This window comes from Onychomys torridus, chromosome X, assembly GCF_903995425.1.
Source record: "Onychomys torridus chromosome X, mOncTor1.1, whole genome shotgun sequence".
Taxonomy (NCBI): domain Eukaryota; kingdom Metazoa; phylum Chordata; class Mammalia; order Rodentia; family Cricetidae; genus Onychomys; species Onychomys torridus.
In genome coordinates this window covers 48859697-48881258 of record NC_050466.1, presented here as the reverse complement: position 1 = coordinate 48881258, position 21562 = coordinate 48859697, and the positions used below count along the sequence as shown (strand labels likewise).

Sequence of the window (21562 nt, the reverse complement as noted above, 5' to 3'; positions counted from 1 at the left end):
AAATTCAGACTCAGACAGAAGAATTTAAAGGTGAACTTAGCTCAGGACTGAATTATACTGTTACAGAGAATCAGCCTCAGGTTACCAGACAAGACTTTAATCTACCTGGTAAGCTTACAGGAACTGCCAGATGATTGTGTTCAAGCTAATGGGATCCCAGTGGCAATGTTAGGCTTAAGGAGAATTAAGGAAGCTATAGTATCAAATGGCATGCACTCTCTATTTGGAAAGCAGGTGTTAAACCCGTGGTCAACTTGTAATTGAATTATACCTCAGGGCTGGAAAGAATTAGGTGCAGTGGTGCTAGAGGCCAGTCCACATTTACAGAGGAAAATTTGGTTTAAAGGGAAAGCTAAATCTACAGAACAGGGACTTAGGACTAGAGGTGTGGAAATTTCCCAGGATCAGATTCTTGGAGAAGACGAATATGCTGATATACAAAGACAATGTATATATGATAACCAAACATTAATTCTATGCCACATGGCAGCCATGAATGCATGGGACAGAATTGAGGAAGCAGGAAAGAAAACTGAATCATTTACAAAAGTTTATCCAGGGCCCAAGAGAATCCTCCAAGGATTTCTTACAAAGGCTGTCTTCATCAGTAAATAGAATGATACTAAATTCAGAAGCTAGACAGATAATAATTGAATCTTTGGATTTTGAGAATGCAAATGCTGCATGCAAAAGGACAATCAGGCCATTAAAGGCTAGATCAGCACCCTTGAAGTATTGGATCAGGGACACAATTAATATTGAGTCTCATGACCATGATGATATGTGGATAGGAGAGGTTATATCAAAAGCTTTGAGGAAAAATGTCAGATGTTTTAGTTGTGGTAAACAAGGTCATTTGAAAAGGGAATGTAAACAGGGCATTCACAGCAAGGATGTTTATTCAAGGAACAATGGCAACAGAATGACCCTCCCTTCTGCATTATGCACAAGGTGTGGTAAGAGTAAACATTGGACAACAAATGTAGATCAACAAGGGACAGACAAGATAATACTTTGCCTCTGTCCTTGAGAAACTCACAGAGGGGCCTCATGCAGAACCCAAAGCAAACTCAGTTCAGTCCTTTCCTGCCACCACAGAAGAAACCCCTTCTCAGAGCCTTTAAATAACCACATGCCTATTGGAATAAACCAGGCTGGTCAGGGTGACAGAACAGCTGTAGTACGGAGAACAGGAAATTCAGGAGAAAGCATAAAGCAATTTTTGGCAAACTTATATAAATGAACAAAGACCAAAGTTAAAATACGAATAAATGACAGTCTCTTGGAAGGTTTAGTAGACATAGGGGCAGACATGACCATAATTGCACCAGAATTTTGGGATCCAACTTGGCCTCTTCAGGAGGTAAATGTTCAGCTGTTAGGGATTGGAACATTATCTCAGGTGAAACAGAGCACAAGATGGCTCAAAGGTATAGATACAGAAGGACAGAGAGGAAAATTAAAGCCACATGTGGCTAATATAGCTATGAACTTATGGGGCCATGATTGATTAAAACAATGGAATACTCAGATTAATATTTCTCCAACCTCAGGAACAAACCATAAACAAACACATGTTTCTGAGAGAAATATTAGAAGGTATTAGTCTAATAAGTGGTCACCAGCCATCCAGATTGTACAAGAACAAGGCACAACTACTGATCTTTCAAAGACACCAACAGCTCTACCTTTAAAGTGGTTAACAGACAAGCCTTTATGGGTTCAGCAATGGCCTCTAACAAAATAGAAACTTCAGGCTTTAAAAGAGCTGGTATAAGAGCAGTTAAATGCTCAGCATATTGAAAAAAATCAACCAGCCCTTGGGATTCTCCTGTATTTGTTATTAAAAAGAAATCTGATAAATGGAGAATGGTAACAAACTTAAAAACAATTACCAAGGTAATTCAGCCAATGGGCTCTCTACAATATGGGATTCCTTTGCCTATTTTAATACCTAAAGGATGGCCTCTTATAGTTATTGATTTAAAAGACTGTTTCTTTTCAATACCCTTATAAGAAAAGGACAGAGAAAGATTTGCCTTCACAGTGTCTACCTATAATAATTCTCAGCCAGTCAAAAGATATCAATGGAGGGTTCTCCCACAGGGAATGTTGAATAGCCCAATACTGTGCCAATATTGAGTATGATAGCCATTGGAAGTAATATGTAAACAAGTTCCTATATAAATCTATAATTTATCATTACATGAACAATATTTTACTACCTGATTCAAACGCAGATACTTTAGAAAGAGTGTTTTAAGAAGTAAAGAAAACTTTGCCTTTTTGGGGATTACAAATTGTTCCTGAAAAAACAAAAGATACAAAGAACAGATTCTATGAACTATTTAGGATATAAAATACATCTACAAAAAAATAGACCCCAAAAGGTGCAAATTAGGAGAGATTGATTACAGATTGATTAATGACTTTCAAAGATTATTCAGAGGCATTTCCCATCTACAAACTATTGCTGGGGTAAAAAATGAAGAACTGAGTAATTTGTTCAAAACCTTAGAAAGTGACAAGGACTTAAATAGTCCAAGAGAATTATCACCTGAAGCTGAGAAAGAATTGGCCTTGGTGGAAAAGAAAGTACAGGAAGGGCATGTGGATCATGTGGATCCAAAGCTTGATTAAATTTTGGTTATTTTACCCTCTAAGCATTCTCCTACAGGAATTTTAATGCAGAGGAAAGATATTATATTGGGATGGATATTTCTACTAAATAAAGAGTAAAAATTTAAAAACTTATGTGGAAAAGATCTCTGACTTGATTTTAAAAAGAAAATTGAGACTTTGTCAATTAGCAGGAATAGACCCAGCAGAAATTGTCATACCTTTAATTAAGGAGGATACTGACAAATTATGGGCAGAAAGTGAACCTTGGCAAACAGCTTGTAGTAATATTTTTGGGGAGATTAACACCAAATATCCCCAAAGTGATAGAATTCAACTTATAAAGAGAGATGATTAGATTCTGCCTCAAATTGTTTGGGAAACACCCATATCTGGAGCACCTACATTTTATACAGATGTAAACAAACAAGGAAAGGCAGGTTACAAGTCAGAAAATTTAAGTAAAGTGGTTCAAAGTCACAATAATTCAGTTCAAAAATTGGAATTTTATGCTGTGCTGTTGGTATTAATGGATTTTTCAGAACCTCTCAACAAAGTTACTGACACCCAGTATGATGAAAGGGTGGATTTACATATTGAGACTGCAGAATTTATCCATGATGAGTCAGAATTAACTTTTGTTATTTAATCAGTTACAAGATATAATCAGGAATATGAAGCATCCTTTATATATAATTCACATCTGATCCCATATGCATCTGCCAGGACCTCTAGCACAAGGTAATGACAAGAACGATAAACTATTAATAGGAAATGTTCTTGATGCCTCAGAATTTCATAAAAAACATCATGTCAATAATAAGGGTTTAAGAAAGGAATTTCCATAACCTGTCAACAAGCCAATAAATTTGTAAGGAAATGTCCTACTTGTTCTTTTTACAATCAGACTCCACTACCAGCAGGATGTAATCCAAAGGGTACTCAGAGGAATGAAATCTGCCAGATGGATGTGTTTCACTTTGCAGAATTTGGAAAACTGAAATATGTACAACACACTATTGATACATATTCAGGATTTCAATGGGCAACTGCATTGAGTTCTGAAAAAGCTGATTCGGTAATCATTCATTTGCTAGAAGTTATGGCCATCATGGGTATACCTGCACAAATTAAAACTGACAATGCTCCAGCATATGTCTCTGCTAAAATAAAACAGTTTTTTGCTTATTACAATATAAAGCATATTACAGGTATACCACATAATCCTACAGGCCAAATCGAACTCTAAAGGATGTGCTAAATAAACAGAAAGGGGTAACAAAATCCCCCAGAAGTAGATTACATAATGCTCTATTAACTTTGAATTTTCTCAATGATAATGAGAAAGGAACAACAGCTGTGAAGAGACTTTGGATAACAGAAAAAAAAACCTACAGAATTAAATCAACCTATATACTTTAAAGATGTGCTGACCTTAGAATGGAAAGCAGAGTATGTGTTACATTTTGGATGACCTTTTGATTTTGTTTACACAGGAGAAGATAAGCTATGAATACCATCAAAATTGACATAGGTTCAATTTGAACAAGAGAGACCTCTTAATTAGAAGAGTGATAGTTCATCAACCAGCATGACCATTCGATTTAAACTAACTTATACCACTAACAAATGCTTTTCATTTAATCAGATAGAACTTGCCAAAAGGAACCTCCACAAAGTTAGGCTTGAGAAAGGGTTTTTGTGTTTGTCTTTCAGGAAAATGAAGGCTAAGAAATCTGAAGAACAGTGGACAAGTGAGACATCTGAAGAAAAAGGGACAAATCTTCCAGAAAAAAAATTCCCAAGAAAAAGAGTAAATTGACCTACCAGTATATCATCTATAAAATTTCATAAATCTTCCTAAAGGCTTGTTTCTGCTCTTCTCTACAGACAGTTTACACAAATGGTATTTTTGTAGTCCCAGTTCAATTAAAAATTAAATCTGGCTTTGGAGTTGGAGAATGGCTCTCTCCTTCTCTAAACCAAAGTTTGTTGTTAAAAGAATAATACAAAATCTCTTTTATCATGTCAGAAGAAAGAGCCATCTGATATGTGACAGAAGAAAACCAATAAATTTAGGGACTATTCTATTGCCACTAATCTCAATTCTTTGGTTCTATTTTGATTCTTTAAACTTTTCTTAAGTTATGGATTTTATATCAAAATTTATAATATATATATATTTATTTAAAACTTTTGTTATGATATTAATGGTCATATAGTGTACTAACTAATTCTAGAAAAGAGGCTTCATTTAGCTGCCTATACATGTTTTTGTGTTCAGGTCTCTATCAGTTTTCTGCAGGGAATCATGACCAGGTTTAACATTGGATTTGAAGTCTCCAGAAAGATGATGGGGCCCCACAATGACGATTCCACATGAAAAATATTACCACTAAGCTGACAAACATCACCCAAAGATTGGCTTTGGACTATAAACTGCTCAGAATAATTTCAATATTGGTAGCTGAGATGATCTAGCTTCATAGACTAGTTAAACAAGGGCTTGAGGTAAGCTCTGCACTTCGGCATTATGCAGCGAATGGACAACAAATGATACAGCTACCTCTCCCAGAACTTGAAAATTAACCCCAAATTTTTCTTTTCAGGATCCCCTGATGATTCCTTTGCCCACAAACAGCAGGAAGCAATTTTAAGAGCACTATGCCCACATTCCCAAGAGGTGGGGCAGGTGGTTTTTGGTCTTTCAATGGGTTTTTGATTTGGGATAATTGTAATTTTTTAGGATGGTTGGTTACAAGTTTATATTGTTAATGGTCAGGAAAGAGGTTAAACAAAGGAGATAATATTTAAGATTCTTGTTAGGAAAAAAAAGTAAAGAAAAGAAAATAAGGATATAGATAAGAGGTAGATTACTGAATCTACTCTGAAATAAGGGTGTATAGAAATGATAAATTAAAGTGTAGATTAGTGAATCTACTCTGAAAAGAAAAAAGAGAGGATATATATATATATTTATATATATATATGATATAGATAAAAAGGTAGATTATTGAATCTACTTTTAAAAGACATGTACTAGTTTTAAATATTTTACATTGGATTGGATTTTTATAGATTGTATACAAATTGTATCTATTGATACATATTTGAGATTGATATTGTTAAAAATGCTGTATGTATATTTCTATTTGTTCAGTATATTGTACCTATACAATTCATTTAATAATGTAATGCAATTTGCTAATCTTTGAATGTTATTATTATCAACTATTAGGATATAAAGAAATGCAAGTTAGTAGTTACATATTATAATCTAACTTGTAGTCATATTAAGTATTTTTCAAGGTTAAGCAGAGATATATTTAGATAGACTGGTCATCTTCAAACCCTTCAGAGGTCTACAGAATATGGCATTTAAAATGTTTTAATAATATAGTTTTTTTTTCCTTTTTTATGGCTATGAGACATGTCTCTTCCTGGCAGCACCAATTTACTTCAGGGAAGATATGGGCATTGCAGAAACTGAATATGGAATTAACTTTCATTGTGGCAAAAGTTAGCCACTGGGCAACAAAGTGCCCTCGCATTGACTGCTGACAATTTGCTATCCAAATTGGACAAACAGTACACAAAACAAAGAACTACTGATCCTTGCCAAGACAAGTGTGGTTGTAGCTTTGGCCACAGGCATCCTCTGAGGGCAGGACAATATGGTACCATTGCTCAAGTGACCTCGGCAATCCAGACAAGGTACAGTGCCCCTTTCTTTGAAGGCAGCTGAACAGGCAATAGACCACTGGCTTCTGGTGTCCAGTGAAACAGTAGCTGAAACAGTTATTCTTGAAGGAGTAACTAGGCTAACGGAGTCTAACCTCTCAATGGTAGACTGGCATTTAGTAAAAGAGATGAAGCTGCCCACAAGCCAAGAAGAATGGGCAACCAAATTGTAAAAACATCAGCAATTTCCAGAATTTAAAATGCTGAATCATGATAGGACACTGGAAGAATTCAAGTTTATGTGGTACATGGAATTTTCACACCGAATATGAGGTTGAACTGTAGGCCTTGTGTATATCCTGTTTCACAAATGCGTCTCTCATATATGCTAAGCATTTAAGATGAATACAATGCCCCAACATTGCAGAGAAACTTTGGGTGACTGTCCAGGCAGCTGGCTGTTTCTGTCAACTCACATTTTTTTGGAAGTTGCTTGTTTGTACTTCCTCTTTTACTAGGTAATATTATTTCCTTTTTGGGTCTCTGAGGGAGCTGAAGATTAGATAGTTGTAGTAAGAATTTTACTGGTTAAGAAATTCAGAAAAGAAACTCACTAAGGAGGTGTAAAATGTATAAGTTTGAAAGCTATTATAAGATAATTTTCTGTTAGTAATACAAGATAGGATAGAAAGTGAATTAGGTACATTTTGGACTCACCAAAATAGGATAGATAGTGGAATATTTTCTCTAAATTTGTCAATGCAAATGGATTAGACAATGTTGATGTATTTATTGCTTTATATATTGTATATAGTTATTATACTTATTGTATATAGTTTCTCTTGTATTAGCTATAACTTTTTTCCTTTTTTCTTTTCATTAAAATAGAAGGGGGAAATATGGTGATATTTTATTTGTGCTGTGCTGAAATGTGGTGATATTTTATTTGTATGTTAATAAATAAAGCTTGCCTGGAGATCAGGGGGGAAAGACCAGCCATTTTAAGTAAATAGGAAGTCAGGCAGCACATGCCCTTAATCCCTTAGCAGGCAGAATCTCTTTGTTTTCAAGGCCATACTAGGGAACAGAGCCAAGCATGGTGACACATGCCTTTAATCCTAGTACCAACCATAGTGGTCTCGAGGTCTGTCCAGACAGACAGAAAGTGACAGAGCTGTGTTGGAAGAAGAAGAGAGGTAGCTGGGCTAAGATAGCCAATGAGAGGGCCGAACAGCAAGGCAATAAAGGTATGGGTACACAGGAAGTCATGCACTTGGAAGCTGCAGAGTTGGTGAGGTAAGGTTGGCTGGTGGCTTTCCCTAGTTCTCTGATCTAAGGCTTTTACCCCTATATTTGGCTCCATGTTTTTTACTTAATAAGACCATTTAGAATTTTGTCTACAGTGAGAGGCTTGGTTGACTGGCCTCTATTGGGTACTGTACCTTTTTTTTTTTTCAATTTCAAAAAATGTTACTTTACTATGAAATAATGTAGCAGGGTGAGGAAACTTTACTCCTCTTTCAAGCTGTACCTGACCTACAACTTATCACACACCTTCTTTCTATTACATTCTAAGTGAATCTCAGAGCATTTTTCACAGGCCTTCACTGCCTCCATATCCACACTAGCAGAGGGAGGTACCGTGCCACTCACAATAACTCTCCACAATTTATAAGATTCATAACTGAACACAGCAAGGGATGATACAGTTTACCATTTTGCTAGTATAAGGCAGACATATAAGAGATTGAACTCTAAGTCAGCAATTGGTATCAGGGTTGATATGTGAGGAACCTCCTAGAATGGGAACACAAAAGATGGAACCTTGAATTCTAGGGGCAAAAGACCTTCAATATGTCAGTATCTACTATATACACATTTTTACAACACTAACTTTGTTTTGAAAGAAAGACATACTCTTATGAAAAGAAGAACAGAAAATTACCTGTGGTCTCATCCGTGGATTCCATCGTATGTAATAATTTACCCACAATTCCAAGTGACTCATACTAGCAACAGGATATAACACATGGTTCTCATAATTAACAAAGAAGGGATTTGAAAATTCATCTAGCTGGCTATTGACATAAGACCATAAAGATATAGTCTTTGTATATATATCCTAAAAAAGAAAAGAGCAGTACATTGAAATAAGTTCTTCTCCATAGACTCAAGGATTAATATTTCATAAAGGGAAGAATTTAGATAATGAAGTGAATTAAAACACTGAAAAATCTATGCACATTCACTAAGGTCCACCCCTCAAGCTATGCACAGCCTCGTGCTACATATGACATGTGGGCTGTCCCAGGAAAATATAGTGTTGAAGTTAGGCAACATGTGGTAACTTTATCTGTAAGAAGGTGGAATAAAAACTTTCTAGCATCTACAGGATAATCAGGATCATCAGTAACAAACAGATGTTTTATTCTGGATTGATGTTTGTTTTGTGACTCTTTATATTCAGAAATGTGAGTCAAATGTGGATTTAGAATCCCCTGTAATGACATGGCTATCTGCAGAAAAACACCATGGTGGCATGCTGGAAAAGCTTTATATTTCCATCACATTATATCTCCCTTTCAATTTTACAGTATATACTTTAGAAATGTTGTAACAATTAGATTTGTTCATCTGAATAAAAACAAACAAATGTGTGGTAACAATGGGGCAGATAACCATTAAACAATGGATTAAAAGTTGAAAAAGTCACTTGAATAAAAAGTAAAACCAAGTAAATGTTGTACCATTCTGGAGCACATGGGACTGCCTTCTCTCTATGAGGTATATTTTTCACAGGAACTATAAACCTATAGGATTCTCATAGAATTATGACTACGTCATTATTTACATATGTTATTTATAAAAGAAACATTACTAACAAGTCAAAGGATCCAGAGTGGCCAAAGCAATCTTGAAAAATGAAGATGTGGGAAGTTTCATGATTACTATAATAATAAATACTAGTGTTGCTAGTATCAAAACAGACATACAGATCAAGGAAACAGAATAGAGTACAGAAATGAATTCATGCAACATTTACAGTCAACTGATTTTTTGTTTCGTTTTGTTTTTTGAGACAGTGTTTCTCTGTGTAGCCCTGACTGTCCTAGAACTCATTCTGGTAGGCCAGGCTGGCCTTGAACTCAGAGATTCACCTGCCTCTTCCTCCCAAGTACTGGGATTAAAGGTATGCATTACCATGCACAGCTTCATTCAACTGATTTTCCACAAGGATAACATAATTCCTTGGGGGGGAACAGTCTTTGCAAGAAACAGTACTGTGACAACTAGACAGACAACATAAAGGAATAGAGTTGGAGTTTTTGTGAATGCTATACACAAATAATAACTTTTAGTGGATCATAGACCTAAATGTAAGAGCTAAAACTATAACATTTTCAGAGGAAAAACGGGATCAAATCTTGGTGGCCTTGGTTTGAGCAATGTTTTCTTAGCTATATCAAAAGAACAAAAAACATAAAAAAATAAATCAGATGTCATCAAAGTTAAACACTTTTGTGCTTCAAAGTATACTATAAAGACATTGGAAAGCCCCACAGATGAGAGAAAAACATTCACAAATCATATAAAAGTGACTTGTATATAAAAATGTATAAAGAACTGACAAGTCAAGATTTTTTAAAGACAAATAACCTAGTTGAAAAATGGGCAAAGAACTAAAGAGATATTTCCCACAGAAAACAAATAAATGTCAAATGATCACATGAGAAGATGCCCAAGATCATTTATCATTAGGGAAATGTACAAAAAACTATATCACACTATCTACTAGAATGGTTATTTTTTAAAAGAAAGATAGTAAGTGTCAGCAAATATGGGGAGACTAAAACTTGCAGAATATTACTACTAAGGATGTAAATTGGTGCAATTGCTTTGGAAAATAATGGGGGTTCTACAAAAGGTCAGAGTCACTGCATGATCCCGCAACTCCATTCTTAGGCACATACTGAGAGAAAATACACAGCAGAGAAATGGAACTTGTACATGAATGCTTATATCAACATTATTCAAAAGAGCCACAAAAAGAAAAAAAAATTGAAGTATCTATCACCTGATGAATGGACACACAAAATGTACTCTATTCACATAAAGGAATATTGCTTAACCATAAAAAGGAATAGGCTGAGCCGGGCGGGGGTGGCGCACGCCTGTAATCCCAGCACTCGGGAGGCAGAGGCAGGTGGATCTCTGTGAGTTCGAGGCTAGCCTGGTCTACAGAGCAAGATCCAGGAAAGGCACAAAGCCACACAGAGAAACCATGTCTCGGAAAAAAAAAAAAAAAAAAAAAAGGTAATAGGCTGGCATATGAATGAACCTTGAAATTTTACACTAGGTAAAGCAGGTCACTCACAAATATGTACCTATTGTATGAGTCCATTTATAGGAAATGTCCAGAATTGACAGGTTAGTGATTTCTAGGTGCCAGGTGGATGGAGAATAACTGGTAATAGAAATATTTATGGAATTAAATATCAGATTACACTGAACTATATACTTCAGATGAGTAAATTCTGTGTTATGTAATCTATGTTGAGTTCTTTTTAAAAAAAATGAAGAATAAATCTTGTACTCCCTATTTTACAAAAATTGGTAAAGATACATGCAGTTCATAGATTTCATTCTGCAGTTGTAGGCTTCCTTTGTTTTACTTTAAATATCTTTATTGACATTCAGTTCACATGCCATTGTATTTACTATTGAATGCCCCCTTTTTAAAATTAAGAAGTTAACAGGAGGGCTAGAGAGATTGCTCAGCTTTTAAAAACAAATGCCACTCTAAGAGAGGACCTGGGGTTTGGTTCCATGCACCCACATGATGGCTTATCCTGTCTAGAACTCCAGCTCTAGGGAATCTGATGCTCTTTTCTGGCTCCCTAGGGCACCATACTTATACATATAAATTAAAATCTTTTTTAAAAAGTTAACAGGGTTCTATCAAACTGAGCTATGGAAGTATGGTTTTGTCTAACACCTTAGAGAGCTGTGGGCTTGTTGACTTCCTGCTTCTACAAGTATTAGACACCTATGATCAGACTGCTAAAACCTTGGAAAGGCATCTAGGGCATCTCTCCTACTTACTACTCTGTACCATTTACAAGCAGTAGTAGGATAAGGAGCCAAGTCTTCTTTCCATTCAGGCCCCCTTCTGGTAGACCTTACTAGGACAGGTGCCTGAGGAATAGGGGAAGTAAATATACTTACCTCTTTGATGCGCTGTTGTTCACAGTTGCACAAGAAGGTTCCAAAAAGACAGCTATAGAGGTGATCCAAAATTGTAATCAAGAATAATTCATTAAATTCAAATGCTGAAGGGAACTTAAATGAAGAGAAAAATAAAGTTTAGTCTTGAAGTCTGATTTCTAAAACAAAAACATATCACTTATTTGTGAAAGAAAGAGATGGACTACAATATGGAATATGGCCAGATTAAATGGCAAACAGTACATGCAAAATTTAACTAATTGAGAATTTCAAGTCTGAGTTGATATGTCTGTTTAAAAAACAACTATACCAGAATTTGGGAGGCAGAGCCAGGCGGATCTCTGTGAGTTTAAGGCCAGCCTGGGCTACCAAGTGAGTTCCAGGAAAGGTGCAAACTACACAGAGAAACCCTGTCTCAAAAAACAAAAACAAAAACAAAAACAAAAAGAAAGAAAGAAAGAAAGAAAGAAAGAAAGAAAGAAAGAAAGAAAGAAAGAAAGAAACAACTATAACCAACAAAATCTGTTGTGCTCTTCAGTAACCAAAAAAAAAAAACTAGATAGCTTCCAGTTTCTCACAGGGTAGAACACAGCCCAGAGTTATCCTTCTGCCAGAAAGAACTAGACAGATGGATAAAATACACAAACCACATGTCTTTTTGATACTGGCAGTAGACAACATGGAACTGTGGCCCTTGAGAGAAGACAAGTCAATGAGGAAAGCACTGTTATTAGACCTGCTTTTTGCCTAGAGGCACATTGCAGGCCACAGAGTGAGGAAGAGCTCCCCAGGTTCAACATTTATCAAAAGTGATTCAAGAGGGACAGAATATGTGACTAGCTCTATATGTGTATTAGAGACTACTCATACTTAAGAACTTTCCCACAAATACAACCCCATGAGCTCATACTTCTAAATCAGCACCAATGTGTAAACAAACTGAATCTAGTAGTATATAAAAAGGGTGTAATATTACGTGACCAAGTCTGGTTTATCCTAGAAATGTAAGCCTGGTTTCACAATGAAAATAAATGATATAAAAAAAAATCCAATACTATATTTAGTCCTATTAACATATTAAAGAAGAAAAACCACATGGTCACCTCAGTTGTTTTAGGTAATTCATAATGTGGATTTTCAGAATTTCAGTGAAGATTATTAGCACTGCCTGCCAACAGGTTCCAGCCAGTAACAGACACTTAGCACCCATGAGACATCTGGAAATAATAATGATCTCAGCAGCAGGCCTATACTGAGTGCCTACCATGTGCCAAAGTTATAATTTAAAACACTGAAATATACTCTGTTGAATGTAGCAAAGGAAGCTGTAACAAAAGCAAATAAACAGAAGTACCTATCATATTTGCATCAAGTCAGTTTACACTAAAGATCTATTCTTAGGCAGGGAGCAAGTATTTCAGTTATGTCTAGTGCAAGGCTCTGATTCAATCCCTAGTACTTGTCTAGTGCAAGGCTCTGATTCAGTCCCTAGTACTTGTCTAGTGCAAGGCTCTGATTCAATCACTAGTACTTGTCTAGTGCAAGGCTCTGATTCAATCACTAGTACTTGTCTAGTGCAAGGCTCTGATTCAATCCCTAGTACTGTTAAAAGAAACAATTTATATTATCCAGTCAAAGTGATGCTTGCATACTATGATGTCTAATCTTAACATCTCTTGAGTGACAACCAGGATCACTGACACAGGTTTCCTAACTGTTGTTAGATTAGTACATAGGATAGCAGCCTGAGCCAATGGAGACACTGAATATTTATACTTACTCTAGAAGTCTATATTATGGACCTGGAAGCTTAAGTAGGTGTGTTCTAGTTCCAATAACTACAAGCTTTAGTGTAGCCTACTGGGTGCCAGTTGTGTGAAGACAAAGTAGGCAAGGCGCAGTTCATCTAGACCTACTGGGTGGCTGAGTCAAGATGATAATTGCACAAAGAGCACTGTTGCCATAAATAATTCAGGATACAGTTCAGTAGGGACAGTGGTATTACCAGAGAATTGCAAACAGAAGATTAAGTTTCTATAAGCAGTAGTTTGTTTTCCTGTCATCATCCAGAGACTATATAATTTACCTCAAATGTAGTCTCAAAAATCTATCATAATGTATTTTTGAGGAACAAAAGAATCAAGAGTTATCTCAAAGGGTAACTGTTCCTTTAAACTATAGATGCTCTAGAAAGTTTCTGAGATGATAAAGAATCCCTCAAGCATTTCCCTAGTTCCTTTTGTAATAGTTTGTCAACACACAAAACAGCTCATTGTATTCTGAGATTTTTTTTCTGACTTTATACTGATTGAACTCAATTTGTAGTAAGCAAATGAAAAATAAACAAATCATATTACATGGACACATATTGTACTAGCTTGTTCCATGTAAAAATCAGTTTTTGACTTATAGATAAACTCTTAACACTTATCTCCTCTCCTTATGTATTAATGTTATTTTAAGGAAAATTACACACACATTTAATGAACAGAATCAAAGAGTTGTGAAAAGCTCCTGAACTAATCCACCCAAACATCTTATTTTCTTTCTTAAAAACCAACAAGCAGCACAAAGTAACAAATTTGGAGTAAAAATAAGCACTAATCAGTGTGAGAAATGGAGGTCAATTTGAAAGGATAGACACACATATGCATGCCAATGTGCATGTTCAGAAGCATTTGGGGAAAATGAGCTAGTTCATATCCATGAGATGGTTATCAATTTTTCCATTTAAATTTTAAGGTAATTTTTCTTAAATGTGTTTCATGCTTTCTTTTATTGAATGGAACAACCACTAAGTTTTGTCATTAGTAGGATACCATAAAAAGAAGGACTTCCATCCAGCATCTTGGCCTTCTCAGCCTGTCATTTCTGTTATCTTTCACTTGGGCATGCTACCCTCAGACCTACTATTTTTAATCCTCTATGACATGGAACCCAGTTAACATAAGACACCTGGCAGCTTGCGGATGCTAAGATGGTAAGAGCCTGTTCCAAGTGATGGTCTGTAAGATCTATTCCAAATCCTTTCCCCTTGTTTCTCATTTTTGAAAGGTAGGGCTGATCCTCATAGTCTGTGAACTCATAGCATCAAAAAAGCAGCTCTGCAAACTTCAGGATACAGTCACTGATTCACATTCAGGGGATTCATGTAGTATGAATCTTAAAGGGTCATATTAATAAAAACAATCCTGGAGTCAGGTATTGGGGTGAATGCTGGAAGATCAGAGAAGCAGAACAAGCCACAGCTAACCTCACCTTGCCAGTTCTTCAGCTGATCCTGTTTCCTCAGACTGGAAGCCTCTGAGTCCTCATCCAAATGGATCTCAGCTGAACTGCTGCTCAAAAGCCTAAAAGCTTAACCAAGCTCTAGTTCTTGGTTTTCACGCCTTATATACCTTTCTGCTTTCTGCCATCACTTCCTGGGATTAAAGGTGTGAGTCATCATGCCTGGCTGTTTCCAGTGTGGCTTTGAACTTACAGAGATCTGGATGGATCTCTGCCTTCTAAATGGTAGTATTAAAGGTGTGTGTGCTACCGTTGCTTAACCTCTATGTTTAATATTTTGGCTGTTCTGTTCTCTGACCCCTAGATACGTTTATTAGGGTGTACTATATTGGGGAAGACAATATCACCACAGATTCATGTTCTGATTCAAGTTCCAGCTGGGCTGGTCTAGCACTGTGCTGGGGTGATATATTGTGTACCCTAATAAAATTTACCTGAAGATTAGAGAACAGAACAAGCCACTAGATTAGACATAGAAGTCAGGTAGTGGTGGCACACACCTTTAATCCTAGCACACCAGATGGATCTCTGTGAGTTCAAAGCCACCCTGGAATACATGAGATTGACTCAGTCTAGGAGAGAAACATAGCCAGGCAGTGGTGGCACACACCTTTAATCCCAGTACTTGGGAATCTCACACCTTTAATCCCAGCCTTTGAGATCTCATGGCTCTGCTACCAGTATTTGGGAAGCACACATACCTTAAATCCCAGCACTAGGAAGGAAGTAATATGGTTGGGTGGTGAAGGTATATAAGATGTGAGGAGACAAGAACTAAAGCCCCTTTTTTTGGCTGAAGCTTTTTGCCTGAGACTTTTTAGCTGAAGCCCTTCTCAGCTGAGAGCCTTTACAGCTGCATCCCTTTCAGCTGAGGAAGCCTTTTGGCTGAGGACTCAGAGGCATTAAGTTAGAGGATTCATGGAGTAGAAGTGGGATGTGGCAGTGGCATGTTCCTTTGTCCCTCTGATCTTTCAGCATTTACCCCAATATCTGGCTTCAGGTTTTTATTACAAGTCCATTTAAAACTCAAGGAACACTGTGTCCTCAAACATCAGAAGCACCTGGAGGGCTTGGGAGCCCCAGAGTGTTGGCTCTAGCTTTGAGCATCAACAGGTCTGTAGTGTGTCTAGAGCTGGTATCGCCACTAAGTTCCCAGGAGATGCTGCTGGGAAGCAGTCTATACCATGATGGCAGCTGAGTATTTTGTCATCCCAACACACTTCTACCAGTAACAGTAGCCCACAGTCAGCAAACAAGGATGATAATTCATGGCTTTCCACAGTAAGGAGATAAATATCCTCTGAGAAGTTTGAAAAGGCTTTCAGAAACATCAAACATGAACATCAAGGCATTTGGAGGAGCCCTGAAGATGGCCAGGAGTTTCTCACAGATGCACAGGAACAGGCCCTGGTTCTGTCTCCAACTTACTCCCACTCAAGCCAGGCAGAACAGCACACACTGGGAAAACTTCTCTGCCTTTTCTCTCCTTTCTGGGTCCAAGTTCATGTGTCTGGCACAGTCTCCTATACCAAGGCTAAGATTTTAATCTCAGATTTGGATATTAGAGATTAGGGGATGTCTGAATGGGCCCTATTTAAAGTGGAGCTACAGGGCTTGATTAATTCAAGGAATGGGGAATCCCTGTTCATATCCTTGCTTACCAGAGTCTTGTTCAGTGGAGTTACAAAGCTAAAACCACAACTTAGGAGGACAAAAAGCTCCCAAGCTTCCTCTATGTTATTGGCTCTTATATACTCATTTGTCTCAGTGACTCTGGTGTGTGAAGGGCTATGGCCTGGAGCAGAGTATGAAGATTCTCAGATGCCCTGGACTGACTCATTTAGCCAACAGTTCTAAGGTGGGATGAAATCTTAGAGTAAGTGCTCAGCAGAGGACTGACAAAGGGGAAAAGGTAGAAGCAGAATTAATTGTGGATTTGGGCCTTAATTTGCACAGTTCATGGATAAAAGGATTGACCAAAACCACTGGCAGAAGAAAATTGTTTCTACTTTTATGTTCACATCTTTAAGTGAATGAGAATTCTCTTTGAGAATACTTAAACTGTATTGGGTAACAGAAGGACCGATTTTTAACACATATACACCCTCATTTTGAATGAAATAGCAATGGAAATTTAATTTTCAACTATGAGATATATTTTAATCAAAAACTATAATAGGTCAGAAATATACTTGAAATCTCTTACTTGTCTTGTCATCTGCCAAACACAATCAATAAACTGAAGAAATATAGGTGATCGGTCAGCATCTGCATGGTTGTCATCACCATGGCCCACTCTCTGGAAAGAAGCAAAAGATTATTTTTTGTTTGTGTGTGTGTGTGTGTGTGTGTGTGTGTGTGTGTGTGTGTGTGTGTTTATGTGTGTTATGGTCCTCTCAAAAGTCACTTAATTTGCCCAGTCATGACTTATCATGCCTACAAGAATTCCTTTATATCATGGGCACTCAAAATTGTTTGTAAGAAGGATGAATTAGAACATTGGAGCATCATGGTACATAGTATGAAAATGCCACAACAAAAATCACTACTTCGTATAACTTAAAAAAATAAATGACTACATAATTATAAGAGTTCATTAAACTAAATGGATTTTCATTTCTTTTAGGAAACAATATTTCAATTTACTCCATGTTTACATGGTGATGGTTTTATGATTTCACTTTAATATAGTTGATACCAAGAAAGATGGAGAACTGGCTAGCAAACATTTCAGTTCAAGTGATGGGATCAAGGGCCATTACTATACCACTGTAGGAGGCCTAATTAGGAGTTCACAAAGTAGGATATTGTTCAGAAATGTCAGAAAGAGGGCTGAGGAGATGGCTCAGTGTGGAAAGTGCTTTTTGATCAAGTAGAGGAACTGAGCTTAGACCCTCCCAGCACCCATGAAAAAGCTGGCTATGGTGGCACATGCCTGGAACCTAAATAGTGGATGGCACAGACAGAAAGAACTTGGAGGTCTTGATGGCCAATCTAGGCTAAATGGTAAGGTCCAGATTCAGTGAGAAACCTGTCTCAAAGGTGGAAAATGACAATGAAATCTTGATGTTAACCTCTGACCTCTATATATCCACATACATGAACACATCATACACATACACACAAATAATAAGAAATGTCAGTAAGTCAGAGAATGAAAACATTGGTTAAGACCCTATAAGTGCTATCCATATTTACATGACTTTGAGAACCCAAGATCTCACTCTTTAAATGGTAATGGGGCAAAGTCCTTCCTCAAGCAAGTTCAGGAACACACTTCATACTTTTGATATTTTTTTATCAATGCATTCATAGTTAAATGTAATGTTCCTGATCATATAAAGAGATTTTCTAGAAGCACTGAAAGTTCAATGAATAAAAAGACATCCAAAGACAGCATTCTAAAATAAGCTTCAAATGAGCAAAAGGATAAGAAATGAATGGTTATGAAGCAGATTATTCAATGCCCATATAGAAAGCTTGAAAAATTATCAGTGAAACTGCCACCCGGAAGGCCATAAAAACAAGGGAATGACCGAGTAATGTCAGGATCTAACAACAAGGGTGGTAGGTCCCAAGAGGAGTTGTATGGAGGTAAGAAGGGATGGGCAAAATCAAAACACATTGTGTACATGCTGTGGGATGTCGTTCTTTCTGCATGCTGTGAATATGTGTTGCTCTGATTGGTTGATAAAATGCTGATTGGCCAGTAGCTAGGCAGGAAGTATAGGTGGGGTGAGAGATGAGGAGAATTCTGGGAAGAGGAGGGCTGTGTCAGGAGTCACCAGCCAGACACAGAGGAAGCAATATGACAAGGTAGAACTGAGAAAAGGTACCAAGCCACACACAGCAAAATATAAATAAGAATTATGGGTTATTTTAAGTGTAAGAGCTAGTCAGTAGTAAGCCTGAGCTAAGGGCCAAGCAGTTATAATTCATATAAGCTTCTGAGTGATTATTTTATAAGTGGGCCACGGGACTGCAGAGGCTTGGTGGGACCAGAGCAAACATACAACTACATATGGCATATCAACATGGGGCTCTCAAATTTCCATAAAGCCTAAATAGTTTAAAAATGGCTTCTAAACACACAATAATGAAGCCAAAAACAGCTTTCTACTTCATGCCTCATGTGTCTGCCCTAGCTATGTTGCAGTTTAAAGCAATAGATACAAAATAAGACAGATTCAGATGGGATAAACCTCACACACACACACACATTCCTTGATACAAAAATGGCTGAGACCCTCTCTAAACCACATCCTACTACTTCCTGTCTATCTGTCCTCAGTCCTCCAAAAGATCTATGGTTAACATTGGTCAGCTAGTAGCTAGCTCTGTCCTCTGATTAAAGGCAAATTTTCATTGACAGTCTTGGGAACATCAGAATGTAATCCAAAATATCACACAATGCATAGTGAGTTTCAGGCCAGACAGGGCTGCATAGCAAGACCCTGTCTCAAAGGACCCCCAACACAAAAAAACCTCTTAGAGTATATTACCTTATTTTCATTTGATGGGGTAGGTGTTTAGTTTTGCTGTGGTGGTGATTGTTTTGGGAGACTTGTTTCTATTTTACTTTAAAGGTTTATCTATTTTTATTTATATGCATTATGTGTGTGAGGCCAAAAGATTTTAAATTATGCTAAAAATACACTAAAAATGCTGCTGCTGGTGGCACATACCTTTAATCCTAGCACTTGGGAGGCAGAGGCAGGTAAATCTCTGTGAGGCTAGCCTGGTCTACAAAGCAAGTTTCAGGACAGCCAGAACTGTTACACAGAGAAACCCTGTGACTGAAAATTTCCTGGTTCCACCTGGCTTGCATGCTGTACAGTCCTGCAGCCACTTATAAAATAATCACTCAGAAGCTTATATTAATTAAAACTGTATGGCCTAATGGCTCAAGCTTCTTGCTAGCTAGATCTTACAACTGAAATTAATCCATTTCTATAAGTCTATACCTTGCTACACAGCTCTTGGCTTACAGGTATCTTTATGTCTTGATTCTCATGGTGGCAGCTGGCAGGGTCTCCTCTGTTCTGCCTTTCTCCTTATGTTAGACCGGTAGAAGCTCTCTGGGGAAGCTATGGTGTGGTGGTAAGCTAAGGCTAGTCATGGCTATTCACTATTTCTCTGATCTCTTTGGCTATTACCCTTGTATTTGGCTCTGTGTTTCTCATTTAATAAGAGAGTTTAGAAATTTGTATATATTTGGTGACCACGTAGCAAGAATTCATTAAAAAACCATTAGTGGCCTTACAGGACAGAGTTTACAGGCCCAGGCTGGAGCTACAAGTGGTCCGGCTATAAGCAACCAGAGCTGCACTCGACTGTAGCTACAAGTGGTGTGGATACACGCAGCTGGAGCTACTTATGGCCAGATCTCCAGTGCACATGGCCAGAACTTAAAAAGTCTGGAGCTCTTAGCAGCTACACCACTTACAGACCCATGGCTCAGGCTTCAAATGGCTCAAGCCAGAGCACATGGCTAGACTTTACCTTTTAGCTTTTTTCTCTTCTCCTGGGAGGTAGTAGGTGCTTTCTTTCTCTGTCTCTGTCTGTCTCTGTCTCTCTTTCTCTCTCTGGATTCCCATCTCAGACTACAACCACTCTGGGTAACTGCTGTGAAATTCCGTCAGATTTGTACTGTTGTACGCAGACTTGGTAAGTCAATTAAGATATCAGATATCTTAAAGGGAGAAAATAGTTAAAAGAGAAAATTTTTTCCCACATTACAAAAAATAGAAAATATCTTTACAGTGGAAGAATTTGGTCTTTGTTTGATAACACATTAGGCAGTCTGAAAATGGAACAATTACATGAGAAAATTATTGTTGATTGGATGTAAAATCAATTATGCATATTTATTTTTTTAATTATCTTTATTTTACTATTAAAAAAGATGGTCATTTTAAGTGGCAAGATAAAAGCTTTAGACAAACCTGTCAACATAAATTATAGAGAAATTCAGACTCAGACAGAAGAATTTAAGGGTGAAATTATTTCAGGATTAAATTATAAGGCTACAGAGAGACAGCCTGTTTTTAAGCAATCAAACATAATTTATCCAGGAACCATACAGCAACTACCTGATCAAGGGTGTGTCTAAACTAATTAGATTCCAGTTGAAATGTTAGGTTTGAGGAGATTTAAGAACTCTATAGTATCCTATGGCATGCATTCTCCATTTGTAAAGCAAATGTTAAACTCACGGTCAATTTATAATAGGATTATTCCTCAGGACTGTAAGGAATTAGTAATGGCTGTCCTGGGACATGGAGCACAATTACAGTGGCACACTTGGTTTAGAGACAAGGCCAAGACAATAGAAAATCAATGTAGAGATAGAGGTGTGGAAATTTCCTAGGATCAGCTTTTTGGAGAAGCAAATATGCTGAAATACAAAGACAATATTTATATGATAACCAAACCTTAATAATATGCCACATGGCAGCCATGAATGTATGGGACAAAATTGAGGAAGCAGGAAAGAAAACCGAGTCATTCATTGAAGTTATACAGGGCCTAAAAGAATCCTTCATGGATTTCTTACAACGGCTGTCTTCAGCAATGAATAGAATGGTACCAGATTCAGAAGCTAGACAGATAACAATTGAATCTTTGGCTTTTCAGAACTCAAATGCAGCATGCAAAAGAATAATCAGGCCATTAAAGGCAAGAACTGCACCTTGGAGGACTGGATCAGGGACACAATTAATACTGAGTATCATGGCCATGATGATGA

The 21562-nt window shown here is 37.2% G+C and overlaps 1 protein-coding gene across 7 annotated transcripts in view; it reads right to left on the bottom strand.

The window, feature by feature from the left end:
* Window positions 1–21562, bottom strand: part of Mtmr1 (myotubularin related protein 1) — an 87381-nt gene that overhangs the window by 11638 nt on the left and 54181 nt on the right. For all 7 annotated transcript variants that reach the window (XM_036174289.1, XM_036174295.1, XM_036174290.1 and 4 more), the window contains 3 exons: window positions 17021–17113; window positions 11527–11640; window positions 8246–8422 (listed from right to left, as the gene is read on the bottom strand). In XM_036174289.1, the coding sequence (XP_036030182.1) occupies window positions 8246–8422; window positions 11527–11640; window positions 17021–17113 (384 nt within the window). The remainder of the gene's footprint in view (window positions 1–8245; window positions 8423–11526; window positions 11641–17020; window positions 17114–21562) is intronic.